This window comes from Rhynchophorus ferrugineus, unplaced genomic scaffold (assembly GCF_030347505.1).
Source record: "Rhynchophorus ferrugineus isolate W39M unplaced genomic scaffold, kcgeb_rfMv2 rfM2, whole genome shotgun sequence".
Classification (NCBI taxonomy): domain Eukaryota; kingdom Metazoa; phylum Arthropoda; class Insecta; order Coleoptera; family Curculionidae; genus Rhynchophorus; species Rhynchophorus ferrugineus.
In genome coordinates, this window is record NW_027472581.1 from 61,914,658 (window position 1) to 61,938,379 (window position 23,722).

General features: G+C 30.3%; 1 protein-coding gene across 4 annotated transcripts in view; it reads right to left on the minus strand.

The window, feature by feature from the left end:
- Positions 1-13,915: 13,915 nt before the first annotated feature.
- Ptx1 (pituitary homeobox homolog Ptx1) overlaps positions 13,916-23,722 on the minus strand; it is an 86,760-nt gene continuing 76,953 nt past the window's right edge. For 3 of the 4 annotated variants that reach the window (XM_076394250.1, XM_076394253.1, XM_076394251.1), the window contains exon 5: positions 13,916-15,673. In XM_076394250.1, coding sequence (XP_076250365.1) covers positions 15,077-15,673 — 597 coding nt within the window. In that variant the 3' untranslated portion in view covers positions 13,916-15,076. The remainder of the gene's footprint in view (positions 15,674-23,722) is intronic. The other variant, XM_076394254.1, reaches the window with a different exon arrangement.

Here is a 23,722-nt window from a genome sequence, read left to right on the forward strand (position 1 = left end):
CAACAATCATTTCCTAATAATTCTTATTATTTCGCATACATCATATCAATTTTCCACTTGCTGTTCCATATGTTCGTTATTTAATATTAGTAATAAATATAAACTCTCAATAATCATATGCGTTAATAATTCTATGAAACACACGTGACACCTGAAACTAAATATACCAACAAAACCATAGATAATAAATCGCACAATTCTACAAAATTAAAGCGCATGCAACATTTTTAAAATAAACTACGTATTTCTCAAAAAAAACAAGATTACTGACAGAGTGCAAGCAAAAAAATATACTAGCCGCTGTATTATACATTTTATAACATTAAAAGGTTTTAAAATGTTTAAATAAATAATTTTTCAAATATTATCGGTATTGTTTAGTTTGTCAAATAGTTTAATCAATTGTATTTTTATCAGTAATCTATCGGTTAATGTCTGAAGCATACTTACCTTTCTGATTATTCCTTATTCAAATCCATGCTGAAAGGCTTAATTAACACACCGTCTCAAAATGCCGAAATACCGCAAAAATTTATTGATGATTACATACATGCCAAACCAGCATGTATCGCTATATTTCTACAAAAATGAAAAAAAGTTGTAGAAATTGATAAATATTTTGATTAATATATATATTATATCCATAATATATGATTAAACTGCAATATTGACCAGAATATATGCAAACACCTAATAAACTGCAGTTTATTAACAAAACTTTTCACTGTTTTTATCTTTAGGTCATGAAATGTCATTATTTCACATAATATACGTGTGCATTAACAATTCTTGATAAGAGCTGATGAGCTGAAATCAATACATAAATGTTTCAATCTATGTGTCAATATAGGTTTCAGAATCAAGTAATATTTAAGTAATTAACAAATTTTTCTTATTGATTTGTATATACATCATTTCATCCTAAGAAATGCAATGTAGTATTACTTTATGTTTCTAATTGCCATTCTCCAGTCAGCCACAAAAATTTAAAATCTGTTAAGAAACCACCATCCCCATAACGTCAATTGCTATACTGGAGGTCTTGGATGTTGGAAGTGTCAAGTCGCTCACTTTAACATAGATTCAGATGAACACCTGATGCTACAAAAGGCCATGAAATATATTGTCCTGAGGCAAGAGTGCAAAATCTAACAAGGAAAATGATCACAGTTACGCCAATAACCAGGTTGGGTAAGACCGGATGTCTTTTGGTATGATTGCTATGTTGGTAACTCGCCAGTCGGTAGACCTAATGCTGAGCACCGTGGTTCGGAGCTCGCGTTAAACAGTCCAGATAAACCTTCATTGGTAAAAGAGAGACTTTAAAATATAACAAAAAAAAAAGAAAAAATGTGATAAATATAGTTTTATTTAATATATTTTTGAATATAACATATAACATATTTTTGAATAGAAGACATTTAATACTAATTTTAACCATCTAGAAATCGTTGACTTTTCTCTATAAATCGGAAACTTGGCAACAGAGCAAAGCATCCCTTCAGCATTATGGTAATAATCATCTTTATTGGATTTGGCGACAAATGTAACACGGGAGGCCAAACAGAGTGCATGCAAACAGCAATCTATTATTTTAACTTTCGAGGGGGGCTAATGATACATTATGGATCGGAACACCGCGAAATATGCACCGAGGGATAAATTTAGAGTAATGGGACTGGGTGTCCCAAGGAAAAAAGTGATTTATTATTGCTTTTGTGTTTTTTATGCATTTCATCAAGTGTGATGGAACATAAAATACATTAATTGCTTTGTTTTATTTATATATTCTTATTCAAGCGCCTATTTCCGATACAAAATTTCAACTGATTTTATTAATTTAGTCCAATTAGTTTTACTTTTTTGAAATAATTGTTATTTGCCACTTATTATGTTAACACCAAAGAACTTATTTGAGTTTTTACACAAAAACATTTTTGTGGACAATAAAAGCTTTTTTCGCTCTTCGCATAATATATTTATATTAATTATCTATATCTATATATATACCCTATATAATATGCCTAATCCTATATACCAATCTTTATTCTAATACAAAATTACTGTATTTTAATAGAATGTGAATTTGAGATGTTGCTCACCAATATCTATTGGTGTGAATGCGTATTAATATAAACTACTGTTAAACCAGCCAATCGAATAAAAATCCGTTAAACCGATGGATATGACATTTCTGTACATAAAATAAGAATGTTGCCTTTAATATTATTCTGTTTGTAGACAATAATCATGGAACGCCCAAAATTAATTCAGTAATCATTAATTTTGTTGTTTGATTTGAAGAAATCTGCTGCCAAAACCCATCAGTGCCTTTAGAAATTTAGGTGATGGTGCTCTCTTATATCCCACGTGATAATTTTGGTTTCAACTATTTAAAAGTGTTAATTTTGATGTTAATTACCAAGAAATGGCTGAAAGGCCAAAAAAGTCTGAAGATAAATGAATTGTAAGGCTAAGACTCCCAAAAAATCACTTGGCTTTGAACTGTTTCAACATCACTCTTTCATTACTTGCAGATAAAGAAAGAAGAATTCTCCGGTGCCGATTGTGACTGACAATGAAAACTTAATTTAACCTGTGCGCTGTTCATATGGTGGAAACAATAAGGTATTGTGTATTACAATCAACCAAACCTTGAATCCTGAATGAATCTGTTACTGCAGATGTTATTTTAAAACATATTGTTGCAAAAAGACTAAGGATAGCGAGTAAGAGGCGGAAAATTATCCTTTTGCATGACAAAACTCGGTCACGCGCTGGTGTTGTTGTGAAAACACCTTTGCAGAATGATGCAGCATTGCTTAGCTGGCACTAGCTTTCAAAATTCTAAAATTCAAAATTAGAACGATGCTTGGACAGCTGCCAAAACAACATTGTTCTTTCTACGCAGTATCACCATATTTCCAGAAAGACGGCAAAACTCTGAAGAAAATATTTTGATTAATATGTATTGTATCAATTTTTAATAAATTAAAATACATATTTGCAAGCGCGTAATAAAATGCAAATTTCTGATATAATAACTTTGAAAGTAGAAAAAGTTTTAAAACACTATCATAATAACTTGTTATAATTTATCGTAATATTTGTGAATAGTAATATTAAAAAAGACAATCTAGAACTGTAAAAATTATTATAAATAAAAAAAGAATTGAGTATATTATGTTATCCCATATAAATTTAATAGTTATGTAAGTTTTAGACTTGAGATTTACGCTGTCTATTAAATGTAAACTATTAGCTTCCGAAGTCTCGTTTATTGACTATCGTTAGATTCAGAGCTCTCGCCCTGAAAAAGCGATATGTAACACTGGTTGGCCCGATTTATTTTTACACCTAACAGAACCAAATAAACTTGCCATGTTGACTTGCCAAGCCACAACTTAATATTGATGAATCATATCTTATAGGAAGTAAATTCACAGTCATGATTTATAACTTTTTTTTATAATTTGTATTTTATTTTAAATGTTTTATGTTTAAATACAACAAATAAAAAATGCATTATTACGTAGCAATACACCACTAGATAGGGAACATACATATGATAGACAGTTGTCTATCATATGTATGTCTATCATATGCAGTTGCATAGTAGGAGATGTTATGGATGTATATGCGAATATTATTGAATATTATACAACTATAAATAACTGACTTAGGAATGGATCGACCTAATACGGTAAAGAAATAATGAGATATTTTGAAATGCCATTAACGTTGGAAATTTTAATTTAGAGTGCTATGTTTTTTCATTTGTTTTTGAAATATGTTGTATTATAAATATAGGTCATGGAACTCAAATATTGCAAGCATGATAGTATTGTGTACTGTATGATTTTATAATCCTGACACAATAAAACAGGAGATAAACTTTGAATGTCAATTAGATGTTTTTACTAATAATTTTACATTATCTAAAATATCTCGATGTTAGTAATTTAATGTTAGTTACAATGTTTACTCTTTTTATTATACTTTAGATAAAAACAACATGTTATTCAAATTCTCGTAATTATTGTACCCCACAAATGATCTACGTTATTTGTCCATTTTGTATATAACCTGTTATCTTCTCAAATAATATATATGTTCTACATTCAATTAATTCTAATATTATATTTATCTATATCAATCACACAATATAACATATTTATTATATATTCCATTATTTATTCTTGTAATTTTTTATGAAATACAATTCCATAATTTGAAGAATGTTATCAATAAATATTTAAATTATAGTTGATTTGGAATTTCTAAAAATATATTTATAATTTAATTTAATTAATAATTAATTAGGAAATTTGTTAATTATAGAATAATTTAGCAATGTTTATCATTCGGCATTATTCAATATATCGATAATAGTTTAGAATCTACTCTTTACGACTAAAGTTAAACTCGTCTTCAACAAATCACTGTCATTTCTCTGGAGATTACTTTTTACAATTTTAAAAAGTTGACATTCGTTAAAATAACAGTACAACATTGAAACAATAAGAATAATAAAAAATCTTCTTGGATTGGGGCAAAAACCAAGTTTATTGGCTTTGCAGGTTTCTAATAAATACGATTTTCTTCTTGTTTATGTAAATTTGATATTGCTTGTTTAACTATAATTTCTTTCTGTTATCATATAGTGATATTAACAAGGTGTAGTATCTTGCCTGTCGATAAAACCGATGACAAATGTAAAAATGGCCCTAAATAGGTTCCTCGCTATGCTAGATGCAAAGTCATCCTTGTTACATGGCAACGTTCGGCGACACGTCGTGAAGGATGCACTGTTGCAGCCCAAATCGGAAGTCTTGCTGCACCCACCTGCCGAAGGAGTACGAAAATGGATCGGTCATTGACTCATGCGTACTTTTGACATTAACTTTCGCCATGTTACCAAAAATATGAAAAACTTGTAGAAAATAATGAATATTTTGAACTGGAAAATAATTTAATTAATAATAGATGACCCCGTGAATCTCGAATCACCCACATCTACAAGTAGGTTTGCAGTTCTTGGACAACAATTTGCTTCACTGTTAGATTGCGAGCCCAACGCCTATGAATTTCCGCATCCGGTTTGCCCACAAAATAAGTTTGTAAGAATTGATGATCTGCATCTAGTAGCTGTAGTAGTGCTCCTAGTAAGTGACACATGTGTCCTTGTGTCTGCAATTGTTTAAGATTTTGTTAACTGATTCCCGATACAAATTTAAATATTACCAAAAAACCTTCATAGTATAATACCTTGAAAACACGCATGAAATTGTCCTTTACAATATGCATTGCACCAAACGACGTCACTTGAAAACAGCTATTATATTTTTTGAACGTTGTCAAGAAGTGGTTAAATAATTTCCCATTCCAGAAACTAAGGACCGTAATGGGTCTCCTGATTATGTCCATTTTATTTTTTGACTGACACAACATAACCCAGAATTTACCGCTGCATCGGTAATATTGACAATTGTAATTTCCCCAATTCTAATTGATTTGTTAGCACCACATTTGCTATCATTTTCTATATGTCGTTAGTTATCAGTGCGGATATCATGTTACCATTCTTATTGTTTTTAATGTTTATATAATTCTCTTATAGAAAATATTTCTATAAATGTTACAAATATGGCATTGGTTATACAAAAACGAAATGTTTTACTAAATATTCATATATCGATGTCAATCTTAATGAAATTTGTTTTTGCTTGTTTTTAAATTTGCTTTTTTTTAAGGAATTTCAATTAGAAAATAGATATCTCGTCAAAGGTTTATAGATCATGAACTTAATTCTTGTGAAGTGTTTCCTATGCATTGTGCACTAGCTCTATTGCTTTTACATTACTGTGATTTTCTAAATATTTTCAATGTTTTATTGCAAAATATTTATTAGCTTTGTAAATCGATTTATTTTACCGTTATCGTGAAACCCTTTGTTGGTTTCATGGCAATGAGCACTGGTAATTAATTAAAAAAATTGTTTTTTGCCGAGTTGAATTCGATTAAACAAATATGTTTTATTACTGACTGATAAATCAATCTCTTTGATTTTAGGCCAAATTGGGAATACCCTTTTGTAGTGTAATTTGTCTGATATGATCAGATTTTTGTTTCTTTTTTTCTAAACGTCAGTACTTTTTCCAGTTTCAGTACGTCCAGTTTTTTTGTCAATTAGTGAATCTTGTTGACAGCTACTTGATCTAAGTACTTTTTTTTTGCTGTTTGGAGCAGATACAGGAGTGGTCCAAAAAGATAGTCTTCGTTAACTCCAGCAGAAATAGTTTTAAATATTGGGGTTCTAAATTTTCTTTCGAATACAATAGGACTTCAGCAATCGAAAATAGTTCTACGGTAAAAATTTGTTCATCTTTTAGGACTACCACAGAACATTATTTATTTTTCTTAAAATGTTTTCTTTAAAAGATCCCGAAACGTGCTTTAGTCTCAGACATGCATTAAATACAATCCATGTGAAATATTCCAGGAGCATTTTTAAGCATGAGTTTGTTGTAAATTCTTTTGGCAACTTAGTTATAACACTGGAGATAAATATACCAACTTAATAACTATTTCGGGATACATTTCATAGTATATATTGCTCTGTTCTGAAACATAAGAATAAATAATTTTTTTCGCTGTTGAATCTATCCGATTAATTTCGATCAATTTTAATGGTGGCACTCGAATATTTAGTCATTTAAATCTGGAAGTTGAATTATATTTATATTCGTAATTTTTTTATTCGTCTGATTTCAGTTTCTATTAAAATGTCGTCTTTGTCTGTAAAACTTCTGGTTCTGTATCGTATTTTTATAGCTTTTAGTCTTTCGATGGAATAATTTACTCTCATGTTCTAATTTCTTTTTTGTTGCTGCCGTAACTTTTTTTGCATCTAAACGATCTCTTATATTAGATATTATGTTTGTTACTCATCATCATCTATATATTTTAGTGTTGCGTATAATCTCTATTACTAATTTGAAATTTGCCTTAATCAATAAATGTGTTAATAAGATTTTGCATTTTTTAGTATTTTCTTGCCTAATGTTAACAATACTGAAGTATAGCTAGATATGAGTTCGCACAAGATTTTAGATTTAATTTAATATGTTGAGATACCTTTAGACACCCACCAGTATGGCAACATGTAATATGTTAATAATATTAATTGAGTTAAATGTTATTTAACTGTATTTCTACGCTTTTACTTCATCAAACATTAAAACAAATTATATAAAAAATATGGTTTTATTCCTTGTTTTCAAATTTATCTAACGCAACATGTGATAATAATAGAGGAGATTTACAAACGACCTACCTGTTAGTTTTTTTTTTTCGTGGCGTTTTGTCCCTTTTTTTGTTATTAATATAATTGAATGAATCGAAAAGCCATTTCGCTTAATATCGTGCTAATTTAAAGGAGCGAGCTTTTAAAGCGCGTCCAATTGAAAATAAAAATCTACCGGATTTAAACTAACAAGCGCAATTTAGCCACCGGGGATAATACTTTGCGAATTTTGGTGGGCCGATTTAAATCCTGGAATAATGCACCCGGAAAACTGACGACCATTATTTAACGATAAGTGTTGATGGAAAAAGGTATTTTTGGCGCTTTGGGCCGTAGCGTTTGCCGATTGAATCGCCGACAAAAAATTAGCATCGTTTATTCGTACGATCGATAACATGAGAATGATTAATCTACTCTCTATTAAATTGTAATCAATGTACTCCACATCCCTCTATATTCGATTATACACATTCGGCCTAATCTGTAAATTAATTATAACCAAAAAATTTTTAAAATAACCATCTTTAAATATATCCTAATGAAATTGAAGATTATTAAAGCAATTCCTTATTGATACTGAAATCACAATTTAATCATTAATAATTATTTAAAATATACTTTCAAATAAATAACATAGCAGCTCAATTGAAAACTCCTCTGCCTGACACATAGATGGCGTTACTAGAATTAAATCCATATATTTTTGTCGGATGATTAGTTTTTGAATTATAGCATTTTGAGTGAAGCAACTTTTATTATTGGGAACAAAAAATGGCGAAAAAGGAATTTGGCATGTTGATAAAATATTGCTTTTTGAAGGGAAAAAAATACAGTTGAAGCAAAAACTTGGCTTGATGCCGAGTTTACGGACACTGCCCCAGGAAAATCAACCATCAAACATTGGTATGTTAAGTTTAGATATGGTGAAATAAGCACCGAAGACGGTGAACGCAGTGAACACCCAAAAGAGGTTTTTACCGACGAAAACATTAATAAAATCCACAAAATGATTTTGAATGACCGTAAATTGAAACTGAATGAAATAATAGATACTTTAAAGATATCAATGGAACGTGTACATTATATCATTCACGAATATTTAGGTATGAGAAAGCTCTGCGCTAAGTGGGTACCGCGCGAGCTGACTTAACCAAAAACAACGACGGGTTGATGATTCGGAGCAGTATTTGAACATAATCAAGCGTAATAAACCCGAATTATTGCATCGATATGTAACAATGGATGAAACATGGCTCCATCATTTCACTCCGAAGTTCAATCGACAGTCATCCGAGTGGACTGTACACGATAAACTCGCTCCAAAGCGTGGGAAAACGCAACAGTCGGTTAGCAAGATTATGGCGTCTGTATTTTGGAATGCGCATGGAATAATTTTTATTGACTATCTTGAAAAAGGAAGGACCATTAACAGCCACTATTACATATCGTTATTATACCGTTTGAAGAACTAAATCTCCGAAAAACGGCCGCATTTGGAGAAAAAGAAAGTGCTGCTTCACCAAGATAATGCACCATATCACAATTCAGTGAAAACGATGGCAAAAATCCATAAATTGGTCTTAGAATTGCTTCCTCATCCACCGTATTCTCCCGAGCGACTATTTCCTCTTCTCAGATCTCGAAAGAATGCTCGATGAGAAGAAAATTTCGTCGAATGAAGAGGTGATCGCCGAAACTATTTTGAAGCAAAGAACAAATCATACTACAAAAATGGTATCTAAAAGTTGGTGGATCGCTGTAATCAGTGTATCACCATTGAAGGGGATTATGTTGAATAAAAAAAATGTTTGCCAAAAAATGTGTTTTACTATGGTAGGCCGGAAACTTTTCAATTGACTTGTTATATTATTTAATATATTGTTACCGCTCAGTAACTGGAAATGAATATGATTCAAGCTTTTCGTAAATGGGTATGAATTGCATTAGAATTTTATTGATGGTATGGATTTATATTTTATTATTTATTTGTTATTTATTATTTATGTATTTTTTCTGTTAGAGGTGGGAAGAGAGTTCTTTCTAAAATATTACTAGTAGTGATCCCTTGATTAAGTCGAAATAAAGATAAACATATTTATTTATTTGTAACTTTATTCTGTTGAACACTACTGTGTTATTTAGCAACTGGTAACAATGTATTCGAAGCATTGCGAGATAACTGATAGATTAGGTAATGTCAATTAAAGTACAAGCAAAAACAAAAAGTTTTTCTTTTTGGGAAAATACTTTTAGTAATATTGTTTATCTTATCTCATTTTATTATTCTCTATAGTTGCTAGTTATAATAAGTAAAAGATTTTCCAATTCTCAGACAGTTCCAACTATGCACTTGTGTAATATTAAAGGCGAGAGTTTCGTCAGTGAATCAAAACTAGTCTAATTTGGAAGTATTTATCGAACTGTGTACTGGATTACTTTACTGGAGACATGTACGCAATACTGGGTCGTTTTGAAGTATCATTAGCTAGTTTCTGCACTACGGCTTACTCACTTACCACCTTAGAGTGCTGCGCAGGCGTTGGATAGCGTCCAAGTGGGGCCTGTGTAGCCATCCGCGACCTCGGCCGATACTAGGGTTCCGAATCCCTGTACCGTAACAGTATTATATTTATGGTGGCTTTCCATATTTAGTAATTATAACGCGCAACATAAAGGAGACAGTACTAGATAGTACAAGACATGGGTCTTGGGGTCATCACCGTACTATGATGATAGAACATAAACCGTAGTCCGTAGTCTTCACTCTGCAATCACAGCCCCTTGAGGAAGACTCGGGCCTCGGTCGCTTCGCTCCCCGTATCTAGACATAAAATCCAAGCTCCGTAAGGCGCTGACAGAGTTTGTTGACCATGAGGTTTGAGCAGTGACATTGAAGCATGTTGTTAAAATATTTTAAAGTATTTGTTGAATAATTTATGTATGAGAGGAGAACTGCTAAGATGCGGATGAGAATCCATGCTGAAGTTCAGTTTTATGAAAGAGAGATATTGAAGGTTGGTTAGAGAATAGGAAACGAAGTGATGGTAGTATTTAAAATTGAAAAAACGTTGTATTGCGTTAAATTAGTCGGTAATGATTAAACAGTGCTTATGGTTGCAAGCAGTTGTTTTGAAGGCGTAGGAATGTTCGTCTTGTCGGTCGGAATATGTGGCTGTCGACGCGGCCGTTCATCGGAAGACTCACTAGTATTTTTGTGGAAGGAATTTACACGGGAACAGAAAACACCGGCTGAATAAAAACTTGTTTATTTCATGTGTTAAATACAACATGTGATCGATGGGAGTATGGACAGGATATTAGGTTAGGTTAAGGAAGTACGAAAGCTCTCTGGAAGTGGTAACGTTACAAGGGGTAAAGAAAAAGAAAGTGGCGTCCTCGTAGTGGTCTTTTATAGCAGGGAACCGCACGGTACTAATCTACCAGCATTGGCAACCTTCGAACTTAACGTAGATGTAATGGTGGTAGCCTAAAACGTTAGCGGTCGCTACAAATGTAAAAACAAAAATAAGTGATTTTTTATCTCCATAAAATCAATACAATCCTTATGCTTTGCTGAATTTTAGACAGTTTGAGTTGAATTTGCCATCACTTTACTTCTAACCACCTAAATGTCTGCTGAAAATATAAGATCATATCTACGAGACTGTCGGTTTAGGGCGGTAATGTTACAATTACTGATAATAGAAATATTGATATGTTTAAATGTTTAAGGTGTACCAATATCTTTCTCTTGTAGTAGTGCTCTTCGATACTAGAATACCGCCTGTACTCTAGAATTTATTTTTAATTTTAATTACATTCGGAGATACAGCTGTTTTAGTAATGGGACATCTAAAAACAAACCTTTACACGTATTTTTATCGAAACTACTTTTTTCGATATCTTACATATTTTATGTCAATTTTATATGGAATATAAAATATATAGCGAGAAACTAAAATGTTGCGTAAAGTGTAAATTTAAACTGAACGAAATCATAAGACATTGCTGCAAATTTCAATTTTTGTTTTATGTTGAAGTTTGGTCATGACATCATTATGTTGTTCTCTCGGTATCAACTTCAAAGTGATCAGTTAGTAGTGGGTAAAATAATTTTGTAAATTGATAATAGGTGTAGGTATGTATTAAGCTAAATTGTGTGTATATAGTAGAATATAAAATATGTGCAGCAGGTAATTTAAATAAAATTTTGTTTATTTTTATTTAGTTATTACAACCTTTATTATGTACATATTTTATTTTAAAATGTTTTTTTGTCTTATAAATCTAAGTTTGATTATTTTTAATTTTTTACTGAGTTCCTTATTTAATTTTTGAAATCGGTTTAATTTTTTTGTTAACAATATTTTTTAAATAGTCGAAGGTTTTTTCTCTCTCATAATAAATGATTCTAATTATATGTAGGATATAGATAAATTATAATAAATAAGTAGTTAAAAGTAAGTTAATTAAAACAAAATAACAGCGGTTTTTATATAAATTAAAAATTAAAATTTAATTTCTAATATTAAGCGTGCTTAAGTCACTAATACTATTATTGTATTATTATTTCCCTACGGGAAATTTTTTATTATCTGTAATTATTAATATACTTTATTTAGAATGAGACATTTATATGATGATATATTAGGAATTATTTGTATATTCATCATTTTCATCTACTACCGAAATGATAAAGTACAAGTTAATATTACCAACCGATAATTAGGAGATAGCATTTCAAGAAGTATTTACGACCGCCTGGATCACGAATCGACTGATTTATTGTTGATTTATCATAGGTAGAATGATTACTTTACCTAATAAACAATTCTTATGCGTATTTCCCACTGTTTCATGGGAAAGGATCAGGGATCGAATGGTCTTTATCTATGTTTATGTATGTAGCTTACTGCAGTTTTCAATAAGAAATTTGTTACAAAATTTATTTAAAATATTTAAATCAATTATATATCAAATATAATTTTATAAATCGCTTATGGTATATTCAACCATGTTATTCTTCATTAATTAAAAACTGCTGGTACCGAAGCGAATGGAAACTACTTATTCAACAATAGTTTATGTACTCAATATCAGGAATACTTCAAAATAAAATAAAGCATTTTGAAATGTATTTTTTAATTTATATGTTTCGCGTATAATTAATTTTAGAACATCCCCAACTCAGAATTGAACGGATACGGAACGGACCAACAGTACGAGAGTATGCAACGAAAAATAGTAGAGTTAACATTTATGCCATAAATTGAATAAGTTATTTCTTATTCAAGTAAATAATATTTAATTTGTATTAGAAAAACGTCCAAAATAATCGTAAAACGAATGTTTTTCTTCTTTTTATGAACTCTGATGAGAATATATATTTAAATATTTCCTATGTATGTTATATAAAAGTAAATTTCTGTTCGTTAGTCTTTCCAAAACTTGAGAACGACTGGAACGTTTTGGCTAATTTTTGGTTTTTATTTTGCAGGGTATGGCTATGGAGGCTATGGGTTTGTGTTAAGACTAAATGGTGTAACGAGTGAGGCGTTTAGAGATATGGGTTTCGTTTGTGTTGTGATGGATTAGGGGTCTCAGTATCAGTTTTTGTATCAAGTTACCATTTCTTTACATAAAATAAAATAGTTTTTGAAGCTAAATGAAAGTTATTTTAACCTTATTTACCTGTTGAACTGTCACACGGCTGCCTTTGACGAGCAACTTCGGCATTAAACCTGCTGACTGGGGAGTAAACACTTAGAGACCGTCTCAGAATATATCAGTTTTGGACGGCATATACCCTTATACTCTTGCCTATTAACAACCATAGGTACAATCACAAATATAAAATAAATGCACGGGCCCCGAATCTGCAACTATACTTATTGCAGGAGGATTGTCCGGTGGCTATAGCCACTGCAGCTACTAAACCAAGTGACAAGAAGAATAGAAATGCAGGAATATATTATTCCAGATGCATTTTTACAATTGATCAAAATCGTCTTAATAATGTCTCAAATATATTGCAACCAGCAAACCAACCAGTGTTAGTAAATGGTAATTAATTGGTAAATCATTAAAAAAATATCATAACTGTGGCATACATACATTTTTTCTAGGCTAAAATGATTATAAACAGAACTATATTTTATTTTAGTGATAATAATCATAACATTTAATGAATAAGAGAGCATGATAGAAAGGATAATAAAAGACATATTTAAAATTATGAATACTTTATTCTGACTAGATGGCTGAAAATGTTGAACAATAATTTGTTATATAGACGATATGCACAGAGTATATTTTCATCGTGAATATAGGTACAATATTTATTTGTGTACAACTATACATTTTATATATTTTTACAGATAACAAATACGTCCACACATTATATTTAACTGAAAATTATACAAATACAAGAAAATACAAATATTGTCAAGTTATGTTTCTTTTTCTTGAAAAAATTGCACACTATTATAGTCTTTTGTACTGCTGATCCCCAAAAAGTGATATAAAGTTTTAAATAATACTTATGCTTATTGATTGAAGTCCATCACTTCAATATACAGATAGTTATAAAATTTAAAATGAAACTATACATTTACCATTTTTTAATTTATTAAATAACCAAAAACTGTGTAAAACGTAATTAAAATTGCACTAATAACTCCAAAATCTTATATATATATATATATATATATATATATATATATATATATATATATATATATATATATATTGTGACACAAAAATTAATACAAATATTTATAACATAAAAAAACGACTTAAACTTAATGCTAAAAATAAAACTATATATTTTTTTGGTTCAGAACAATTTGGCACTTAATAACTTGTATTTGGCATGCCTTTGTACTTTTTGAAATATATATTAAATAAAAATGATGTAATTCATTTCGAATTTATTGATAAAAAATGGTTTCTAGGAAAAATATTGGTATGCTGTGAGCAACCATTAGAAGACATTCCAAATTTTCATACCCGTACCATCGTATTGGTATATATCCTGTACATACTAAACTTGAACATTTGTTTTACAAACGAACAACTGAAAACTATATAAATGTTTTCTTTTCTAATTTTTTAACCTACAATTAATTACATATTTGTTCTATATTACAATACACTGAACAACTAAAATTTTACAATATATACATATCACTGGAGTAAGATTAAACCAGAAATATCGGTAGCATACCATAATATAATTAAAATATTTTTCCGGTATACAAATTCCAAATACACCATCAGAGTTAGTCCATCAGTTTTAATAATAGCTAAGTTTCAATCAAGAACGAAAATCCAAGAGTATGATGATCTAATTTATTGAAACATTTAGGCCCTGGAAAATTATTTTAAAACATGATAATTATAAAATAAATTCTTAGAAAATGTTTCAATTAAAACTTAAACTATAAAGATAATATACAATTCAGGTACATAAAAACGTTTCACTGCTCTATGGTTATACAATATTTGTATTTCGAATTTGCATACAATATAGGATTCGACAGTTATGTATAATTATTGTAAAAATTATTTTGTACAACAAAATCTACATTCACCCTAACCATCTAAAGCATCGGAAAACAATTTAACCCTTACGAAATTTCTATATCAACGATTATCTTACAAGACTGGCCAGTAGAATGCTCTTGGTACCGTGTTGGTATTGAACAACCATTATCAATCATCCTGGTCCTCGTGTTTAAGTTGATGGCCCTCGAGGGGCTCATCCTCATCTCAGCCTGGTCGTTCCCCTACTCCTATGCCACTGCCGGCATATTGGCAGGCTTGTAATCCAGCTGAGGACGATCTAACTGGGCTAACACTCGAATAACCTACGAAACCGGTATGCTGTTTCGCTTTTAATCGAAGAGAAGCTATACTGGAAGACATGGCAGTGCAAGGTTCCGTAGCAGAACGATGATGGTACATGGAATAAGGATTAGCTGGAGTGGTATATGGACACGGTTGGGCAGCTACAGCTGTGGGGGTGCTCGTAAGTCCAGTACCCATAGCTCCAGGAAGCATAGAGCTGGCTGCTCCAGTCATGGAAGCGGCTGCTACCGATGTAGCTGAATTGAAACAGTTTACGGGACTTTGGTGATGATTGGACGGCACGACTGGCCAAAACGGTTTGGTTCCAAGCGGGCTAGGAACCTTTGCCGCCCAATTATTATATGAAGTGTACGAGTAGAAACTGTCATCACTAATAGTTGGCATTAAACCATTAAATTGTGTACCGAAGCCAGTTTTAAAGTCAGCAGCAGCATTCATCGCATTCATTGCATTTCGTTCACGTTTTCTCCATTTTGCTCGTCTGTTTTTAAACCAAACCTGAAACAAAAAAAATTTTTAATACGCGATAACATTACTTCATATTATATAATAACGATAATAAATATTATTTAATGGATAATAAGAATAAATTGTAAAGGTTTATTGATTTAATATCAATATTTTAGTATATTCTCTTAGACACAATATTAATATGTATTATTACAATTTTCTCTTAACATTTAATTAATAATCCTAAATAAATAAATATTCCAACATTTGATCATTATCCAACCAAAGTTTATTACCAGAAACCCCATTAGCTCCAACCAAAAGAGAAAATTTCTTAATTTATATTCAATTAGGAATGGTTCATAGGATTCAACTTAACCATTGAATCAAAGCTAACAGGGAACATGTCCAATATAACTAGAAAATGGATATATTCGATATCCTGCTTCCCCGTTAAATAGATTCGCTATACGAGGGCGACTCATATGTATAGCGCATATTATAAATATAAATTATAGATATTTTATGGACACTTAGCACCTTAAAATTGTGAGTTTCAATAACAAAATATATAAATTATTATTTTACAAAACATATTATTTTAAGTAATACTTTTTTAAATTAAAATTTTATTTTTTATGCATCAGAATCCCTGAGCACTGCTAATCTACATATATATAAGCTAATGCGCTATTTATACTTTCCAGTAAAATTATGTCACATTTAGTTATAACTGATATAAAGCGATCATTTTTATCGTAGTATATCTTATAAAAACAAATATTTTTCCAATTGCTTCATGTCTCATAGAAAGACACCTGTAGCCAACTAAAGTTTATTTTGGTTTCATATGTTTTCCATTTTGTTTACTTAAACCCATAATTCTGCATTACCTTACAATTATATTTTAATACTTTATTATTTTGGTTAAGAAACCGCCCCATTTTAGCGATTGTTTATAACAGGTCAATTGAAAAGTCCTCGGCGTACCATAGTAAAACACATTTTTTGGCAAAATTAGTTTTGTTTTAGTGACCCTCCAACTTTTCCATACCATTTTTATAGTACGATTTGTCCTTTGCTTCAAAATAGGCCTCAGTTTCGGCGATCAGCTCTTCGTTCAACTAAAATTTCTTCACAGCGAGCATTCTTTTAAGTTCTGAAAACAGGAAATAGTCGCTCTGGGCTAGATCTGGAGAATACGGTAGATGGAAGGAATTTTTCAATCGTTTTCACTGACTTGTGACACATTGTCTTGATGAAACAGCACTTTTTTTCTTCAAATGCGGCCGTTTTTTCGGCGATTTCAATGACGCTATATAATATTCAAAAGTGAGCTCGCGCGGCACACTTTGCACAGAACTTTCTCATACCCAAATATTCGTGAATGATATGATGTACACGTTCAGTTGATATCTTTAGAGTGTCTTCTATTTAATTTATTTTCAATTTACGGTCATTCAAAGTCATTTTGTGAATCTTTTAAATGTTTTGGTCGGTAACAACCTCTTTTGGGTGTCCACTGCATTCACCGTCTTCAGTGCTCGTTTCACCATATCTAAACTTAGCATACCAGTCCTTGATGGTGGATTTTCCTGGGGCAATATCCGGAAACTCGGCATCAAGCCAAGTTTTTGCTTCAACTGTTTTTTTTTTCCTTCAAAAACAACACGCAAAATTTTTATGCATTTTTTTACAATAACAAAGTGTCAGGCTGGGGACTTTTCAATCGACCTGTTATTATGATGATACAAAAACACATTTACCTACAGAATTAAGTATTTGTACGATATAAAAACATACTCAACCTTACATTACAACATATAGCAACACCAATTCATGCAAAATATCAATAATTATCTCAATATATAATTTAATACTTTGCCTTTCAAAAGTTTGTGTTAATATTATAGAAACATTTATGTAAAATTAAAAATGTATTTAATACAATTATAAAATTTTATTTTAAAAATTTCTCAGAGAAATAGTGTAGTTAATAGAAAAAAAAAGTTTGATATTATATACAAAATGATTCACTAATTGTATAAATAAACCAGAGTATAAATATACAAAACGAAATTTGTTATTATGTGTTATGTGAGAACATGTTATTATTTAGTTCGAATTGGTTAACAAATTCAACTGATTATGAGTTTGCATTGCAATTTTATTATTACCCCTGTATATACTATCTGGAAGGGACGATTGTTTCGATTAAATAACTAAATTAAGATGGAAACAGCAGCCAATGAGCCGTGAGAATATGTGGCATGGTTAATACGATTAGCACGGTTCGAAGGGTGGTGTAGCGGTAGTGCCTCGTGCCTCTACGCTTATTAAAATGCAATTCCTAAACATTGTCCATGAAATGATTTAGATGTGACACATCTAAAGCTTTAGCACCCTGATTCCCATGAAATTTTTTATTCAAATTCGCAATTTCACCAGAAAATTATCATTCGTTGCAGTTATATATTGTAATTGTTATGTAGTTACCATAAAAATGTGTTCCATTAAATCAACTACTCACACTGGCATTGTGTAAACGTAAATATTGTTATAACAACGAAATAAAATAAAATGTATATTTAAACATTAAAATAAACTCAATATTATGAGGTATTAATTTTATTTCGCTATTTTTTTGATTATATAGATTCAACATAATATATAAGTTGGTTAAAAACTCTTGATATCTAATATATAATAAATATCTTCAAGTGTAACTTGAGTTTTCGTGCTTTGCTTGTCTGTCAAATGTTTTGGCAATATTAGAAGAGACAGTGACAGTAGAAATAATTGAAAAGACAGTGACAATAATAATGTCTTCTAATTTGTGTTGTCCCATCTTAAAAATGCAGCATTATAATTAATTTTCACCAAATAAAAAATGCCATGCACCTCGATAAAATTTCCTGATATATTTTGAAATGTATTATATCGTAACAAAATGAAACAACTGTTACATAAGATGTTAACAATTAAACATACATAGATAACTTGCTTTGGCTTTTTGAACTCGACCGTTCTTCTTGTTCAAAGTATCACGTATCCGCCTTACATGTCAGACATAATGTCTACATTTGTTATCATAAGAAAACATCGACGAATCAACAAGAGGGTGTTCAACCACCGTACGTTATCGAAAAACACGTGTTTACATGATGTTTGGTTTCCTTTGAGATGGTACCGATGTGCCGATACAACCAAGTACCTGAACAAACAAGAGCAATACTTTCGAAAAGTCTGGGTCATTTTTCTGTGTTGCTTTTTTTGGATAAATATAAAATTTCTCTCCTTTTAGATATTATCCAAGTACTTATTTATAGATCAAATTACGTTGTTACTTTAGGGTTATATATTCTTTGACACATATCTCCAAATTATTAACATTCACATGATATTGAATATATATATATATATATATATATATATATATATATATATATATATATATATATATATATATATATATTAGTCTTAGTTTAAATATATTTTTCTAGCATATTTAAGTACAAGCCTTTTATTTACTAGATTACTTTTTTATTATATCATTATATTGAAACGTACAAAATATTTTTCAAGAACTTCAACAAAAGTTATTTTTGTTTCTTTCAAATAATATGTTAAGTTCTATGATTAACAAATAATATGTTCAATATAGACATTCGTCAACTTCTATTCAGATTTTTTATTATCTTTGATGGATTGATTATCTTTGGATTTTGAAATATTAAACTGAATAAAAAATTTACCACGGTAAATTACAAATGTTTTTTGTAATGAATAAATGTAAAATAAAATAAAAATAAATATAAGCTAAAAATTAATATTTTTTTTACATTCAATAATATTCAATTAATACATTCAAGAACTCTTTTATATTGGTTAAGTAAGTGGATGGGATATGGAGTGCAACAAACCAAAACGCCAAAAAATAAACATAGGCGTATAATCTATTTTGATCTATATATATTTCCAGGAGTACAGAATATTAGTTATTAACTAAAAACTGCAAAAATATTCTTCATAATTTATATGATTTATAATTTCTTAACTAAAATATAATATAATGATGACAGGATTGCTTTCTTTTTTGAAGAAATTGTGCCAGATATCATTTGTATGGATGGTAAGATATTATATTTGAATTCCAAATCCATTGAATTTGCCATAATTAACGCCACCAAATATTATAACATCAAGTATTCACTGAAGAACAAGCACAACTAAAAATATAATGAAGACTCTTTTAATTATATTCAAGGCTCTTCATTTTACCATCGAAGTTTATCCGAACTGAATGAACTACTTTAAATAGCACCTGTTCTCAAACCACACCACTGTTCTTGAGTATATATTAACGCATGAAAACGCATGCAACAGTGTTGTAATAAATAATGGCCGATTTGTTCTTTGTTACATACTCAAGTTTCCGGTATGTTCGGTAATATCTGGTGTCCCAGTAAGAGATGACCCGTAACAATTTTTACACGTGCAGGTTGGGTTGAATGCTTTAGGTGAATTATTAAACTTATGATTACAATATATTTCCATGGGTTTATTAAAATTTTTTGAGCAAAGGTAATAAAAAGAGTGTGTTATGCTTATATACGTTTCATACATCTATATAATTTTGCAGATCATCGAACAAATTGACCTGTGGTAAATATTCTAAATGATAGCTTCTAATTGTAACAAAATATATATTATAATATTATGCTTTATTCATATCGTATTAGTTTATACATATTTTATGTATAGTCCATCCAAAGTAAAATTTATCTCACGTTATGTTATATATATATAACAACTTTTGAAGTTCTGTGATTATTAGTTAACTGTATTGCATATTAGCGCCTTTCATCATATATATTTTATTATATTTATTTACGTATTATATTTAATTTTTTTATTTCATAATACAAATTTTATATTTTACAATTTTATATCACAAGCATGATAAAAATATAACACAAAGTAACCCTTAAATACAATTAAATATGAAATACTTCAACCAAAGCACGTCAGGCAATAATACTGAGTTTTAATAATTTACATTATCTGCAAATGATGTAGTAGTATGATTTCGCTGCAGAAGCCTGTGCAACGTCCGACTCTACATATCACGACCGTCACTCAACTGTGCTCTGATTATCGCATATTGAACGGATGACCATTTTTAATACGATCTCGCAAAAGTTAGCCATCGAATTTGAAAAACCTCAAGCTTACAAATGTCAGACTCTAACAGGGTCCAAGCATCGAAGCCATATAGAAGAATTGATAAGTTAACCTTACTTCTTTTCCACATGCACCTTTGAAAATCAAAAGCCATTACAGTTTGAGCGATTGAACTTATTATTTTGGCGATAAATGCCAGTTTTTTCCCCAGTGTATTTTCTGTAAGTACTTGAACTGCTGCACATAGTCCAATTAGATTTCATTGGGGCTTACATTAACATCAGCATCAGAAACATCAGGTCGCTCAGACTCTATATATATATATATATATATATATATATATATTCTGAACCAAGCCATTCTGACATCTGATGGCATATTTAATATTGGAAATGAAACTTTTTCGAACTTTTGAAGTGCAGCAAGGAACAATCGATTCACATTTTTATTTAAGTATATGAAAATGTTTGCATTTTTTCCATATAGCCGATAAATATATAGTCTATTTTTATATTATATTCGAACGTGACGTTCAGTTTGGCTTCATTTGTGGAAGACTTTTAGACTTTGCTTTTAATATTACAAATAATATATCAATATAATGTAATATTTGATATGTTCTACATATAGCAACCCCCACAATAATGGCAAAAATGGCCATGAAAATGTCATACAAATAAAGTTGAAATCAAAAATATAATATACATATATAAGATATATGTATGTTAATAAAATAGTGATAATATTGTTGATAAAAAAATATAACAGTAAAAAATCGAGATTCATCAACCCAGATAACACAAAAAATAGAGGCGTTCATACAAGAGAGCCTTTATCCAAATTCAAAGGGCGCGCGTTGTTTCTTTTTCCCGGGGTTCATATCAGTTTGTTTCGATAGCAACCACCCTTAACGGTAAAACGACCGAAAAAATACACCCCGATATTTTTCGCACGAAGGGAAAATAAAAGAAACCCCCGTCGACAGCGGGACTCCCCCCTTTTGCGAGACGGCCAATGAGGCCGCTCGTCGATCTTCATATAGCTGCCGCAATTAGACGGGTCGTTGGCCACGGAGCTGCAGAGCTACCGAAACGGGGGAGTCTTTAGGTGGAGGTGGCGGCGGGGTATCTGCAGAAAGGGGAGTCGGCCCGGTGTTAGAACGGTAATGGAAGATGACGGGTAGGGACGATTCGCACCGATATTTATTATTTAGATCTACCAGAGAAAAATTGATTTAAATTAGAATGGGGGCGATGAAGAATTATAATTGAGCTTAGAAGAACTTTATAAAATAGGACGTGTTTTTGAACCAATTTATATCACATACTTATTGATTTATGTACATTGGTTTTGATTTAAACCTCAATATACGTTTGATCATACAAAATAATAAATGAGTTTAAATCCATAAATATAATTAATTTCTTCTGTAGGAAATATAGACCACAGTTATAAATCACTATTATAAACAAGATAAAAGTACAGAAATTGACAAAGTGAAAACTGAAGAACGAAAACGCACCGGATCAAAATAAAATAGTACCGGAAATGTACAAAAATGTGTCACAAGGCTTGCGAATTATTAGTACAAATTTAGAAGCACGGAAAGTATCCCATAGGATCGGCAAATAGCGCTTATAGCCAAAACATAAAAAGGGATATAAAAGAGACGATACTATTACACAGGGATTACCCTAGATTATTCTATAATATTGTTGTACAGAACTATGAATATACATGAACAAATAATAGAAACCTTCTAAAATCATTAATCAGTAAGATCGATATGATCATAATCACAGAGCGGATTCCGAAAGTCGAGATGTGGTGAGAAAAAATGCAACTCCATAAAAAGATATACCTAGTAACCATTCATTTTAATTTAATTTTTCTTTTAGTTAATTTTAAATTAAAGTTATTACTATGCTTTAGTGCTATTCGTGAATAACTATCATTAACTACCAATTAACCACAGTCAAAATGTTGACTTCTACCTATCAACAAGCAAATGAACTGACGAGCAAATCTTAAAATACTGTATCTAAACAAAACTAATAAACGAAACTCCTATTACAATATTATTTTAATGATCAATTTCTAATTTCAATGATAATAAGGTTATGTTTTGTCAATCATCAAACTCATTTATCATAACACATAGTATTTTGTGAGTAACATGTTTATCAACAAAACGATTCAAAATAAATGACTTTTCCAAGCTAAATGAACTAGTGCCCAAACTCCAACTACCTCAACTTTTGGCGGCGTTCGTCATAAATCATTTTGAAACGTTGATTTCGTCTCTACCGCAGAGGCGGAAGCACCATCGATTCTATGTAATACGATTCGGCACGTGCAAATACCCGAATAATTGAAAAGTTTACTCGCCGGTTCATTTTGTGGCTCGGTGATTGATGACGGCCATTTGGACGCGATAATGAAAAGTTTTACATAATAATAAAAGAAAAATATGACGGCAATAACGTCAACGCTTAATAGTTCTCTCACAGATCAATGTAGCTTGATTATAAATAAATATCATTTCATTTAATATATTGTTAATAATACAGAAAACAACTGTTTTTTATATAGTTTCAAAGACAAATATTTGAATTTAATTATTTTGAAATAAAATTAGAAAGATATCAGCTGACATTGACTATCATTTTGACGATTGAATAGCATTACAAATACGTACAACAAATATAAATTTGAAAATTATTTCCATATTTAATGGAACTTTATTTTTGGAAATTAATTTCCAAAAATTTAATTCCCATTAATTCTAAATTATTTGAATATTCAATCATTCAATTGTATTCGTAAAAATAATTCAATAAATCAGTTGATATAAGCGTAAAAAAGTCACAAAAATTTAATTTAATTTTTTTAAATTTTTTAAAGAAATTAATG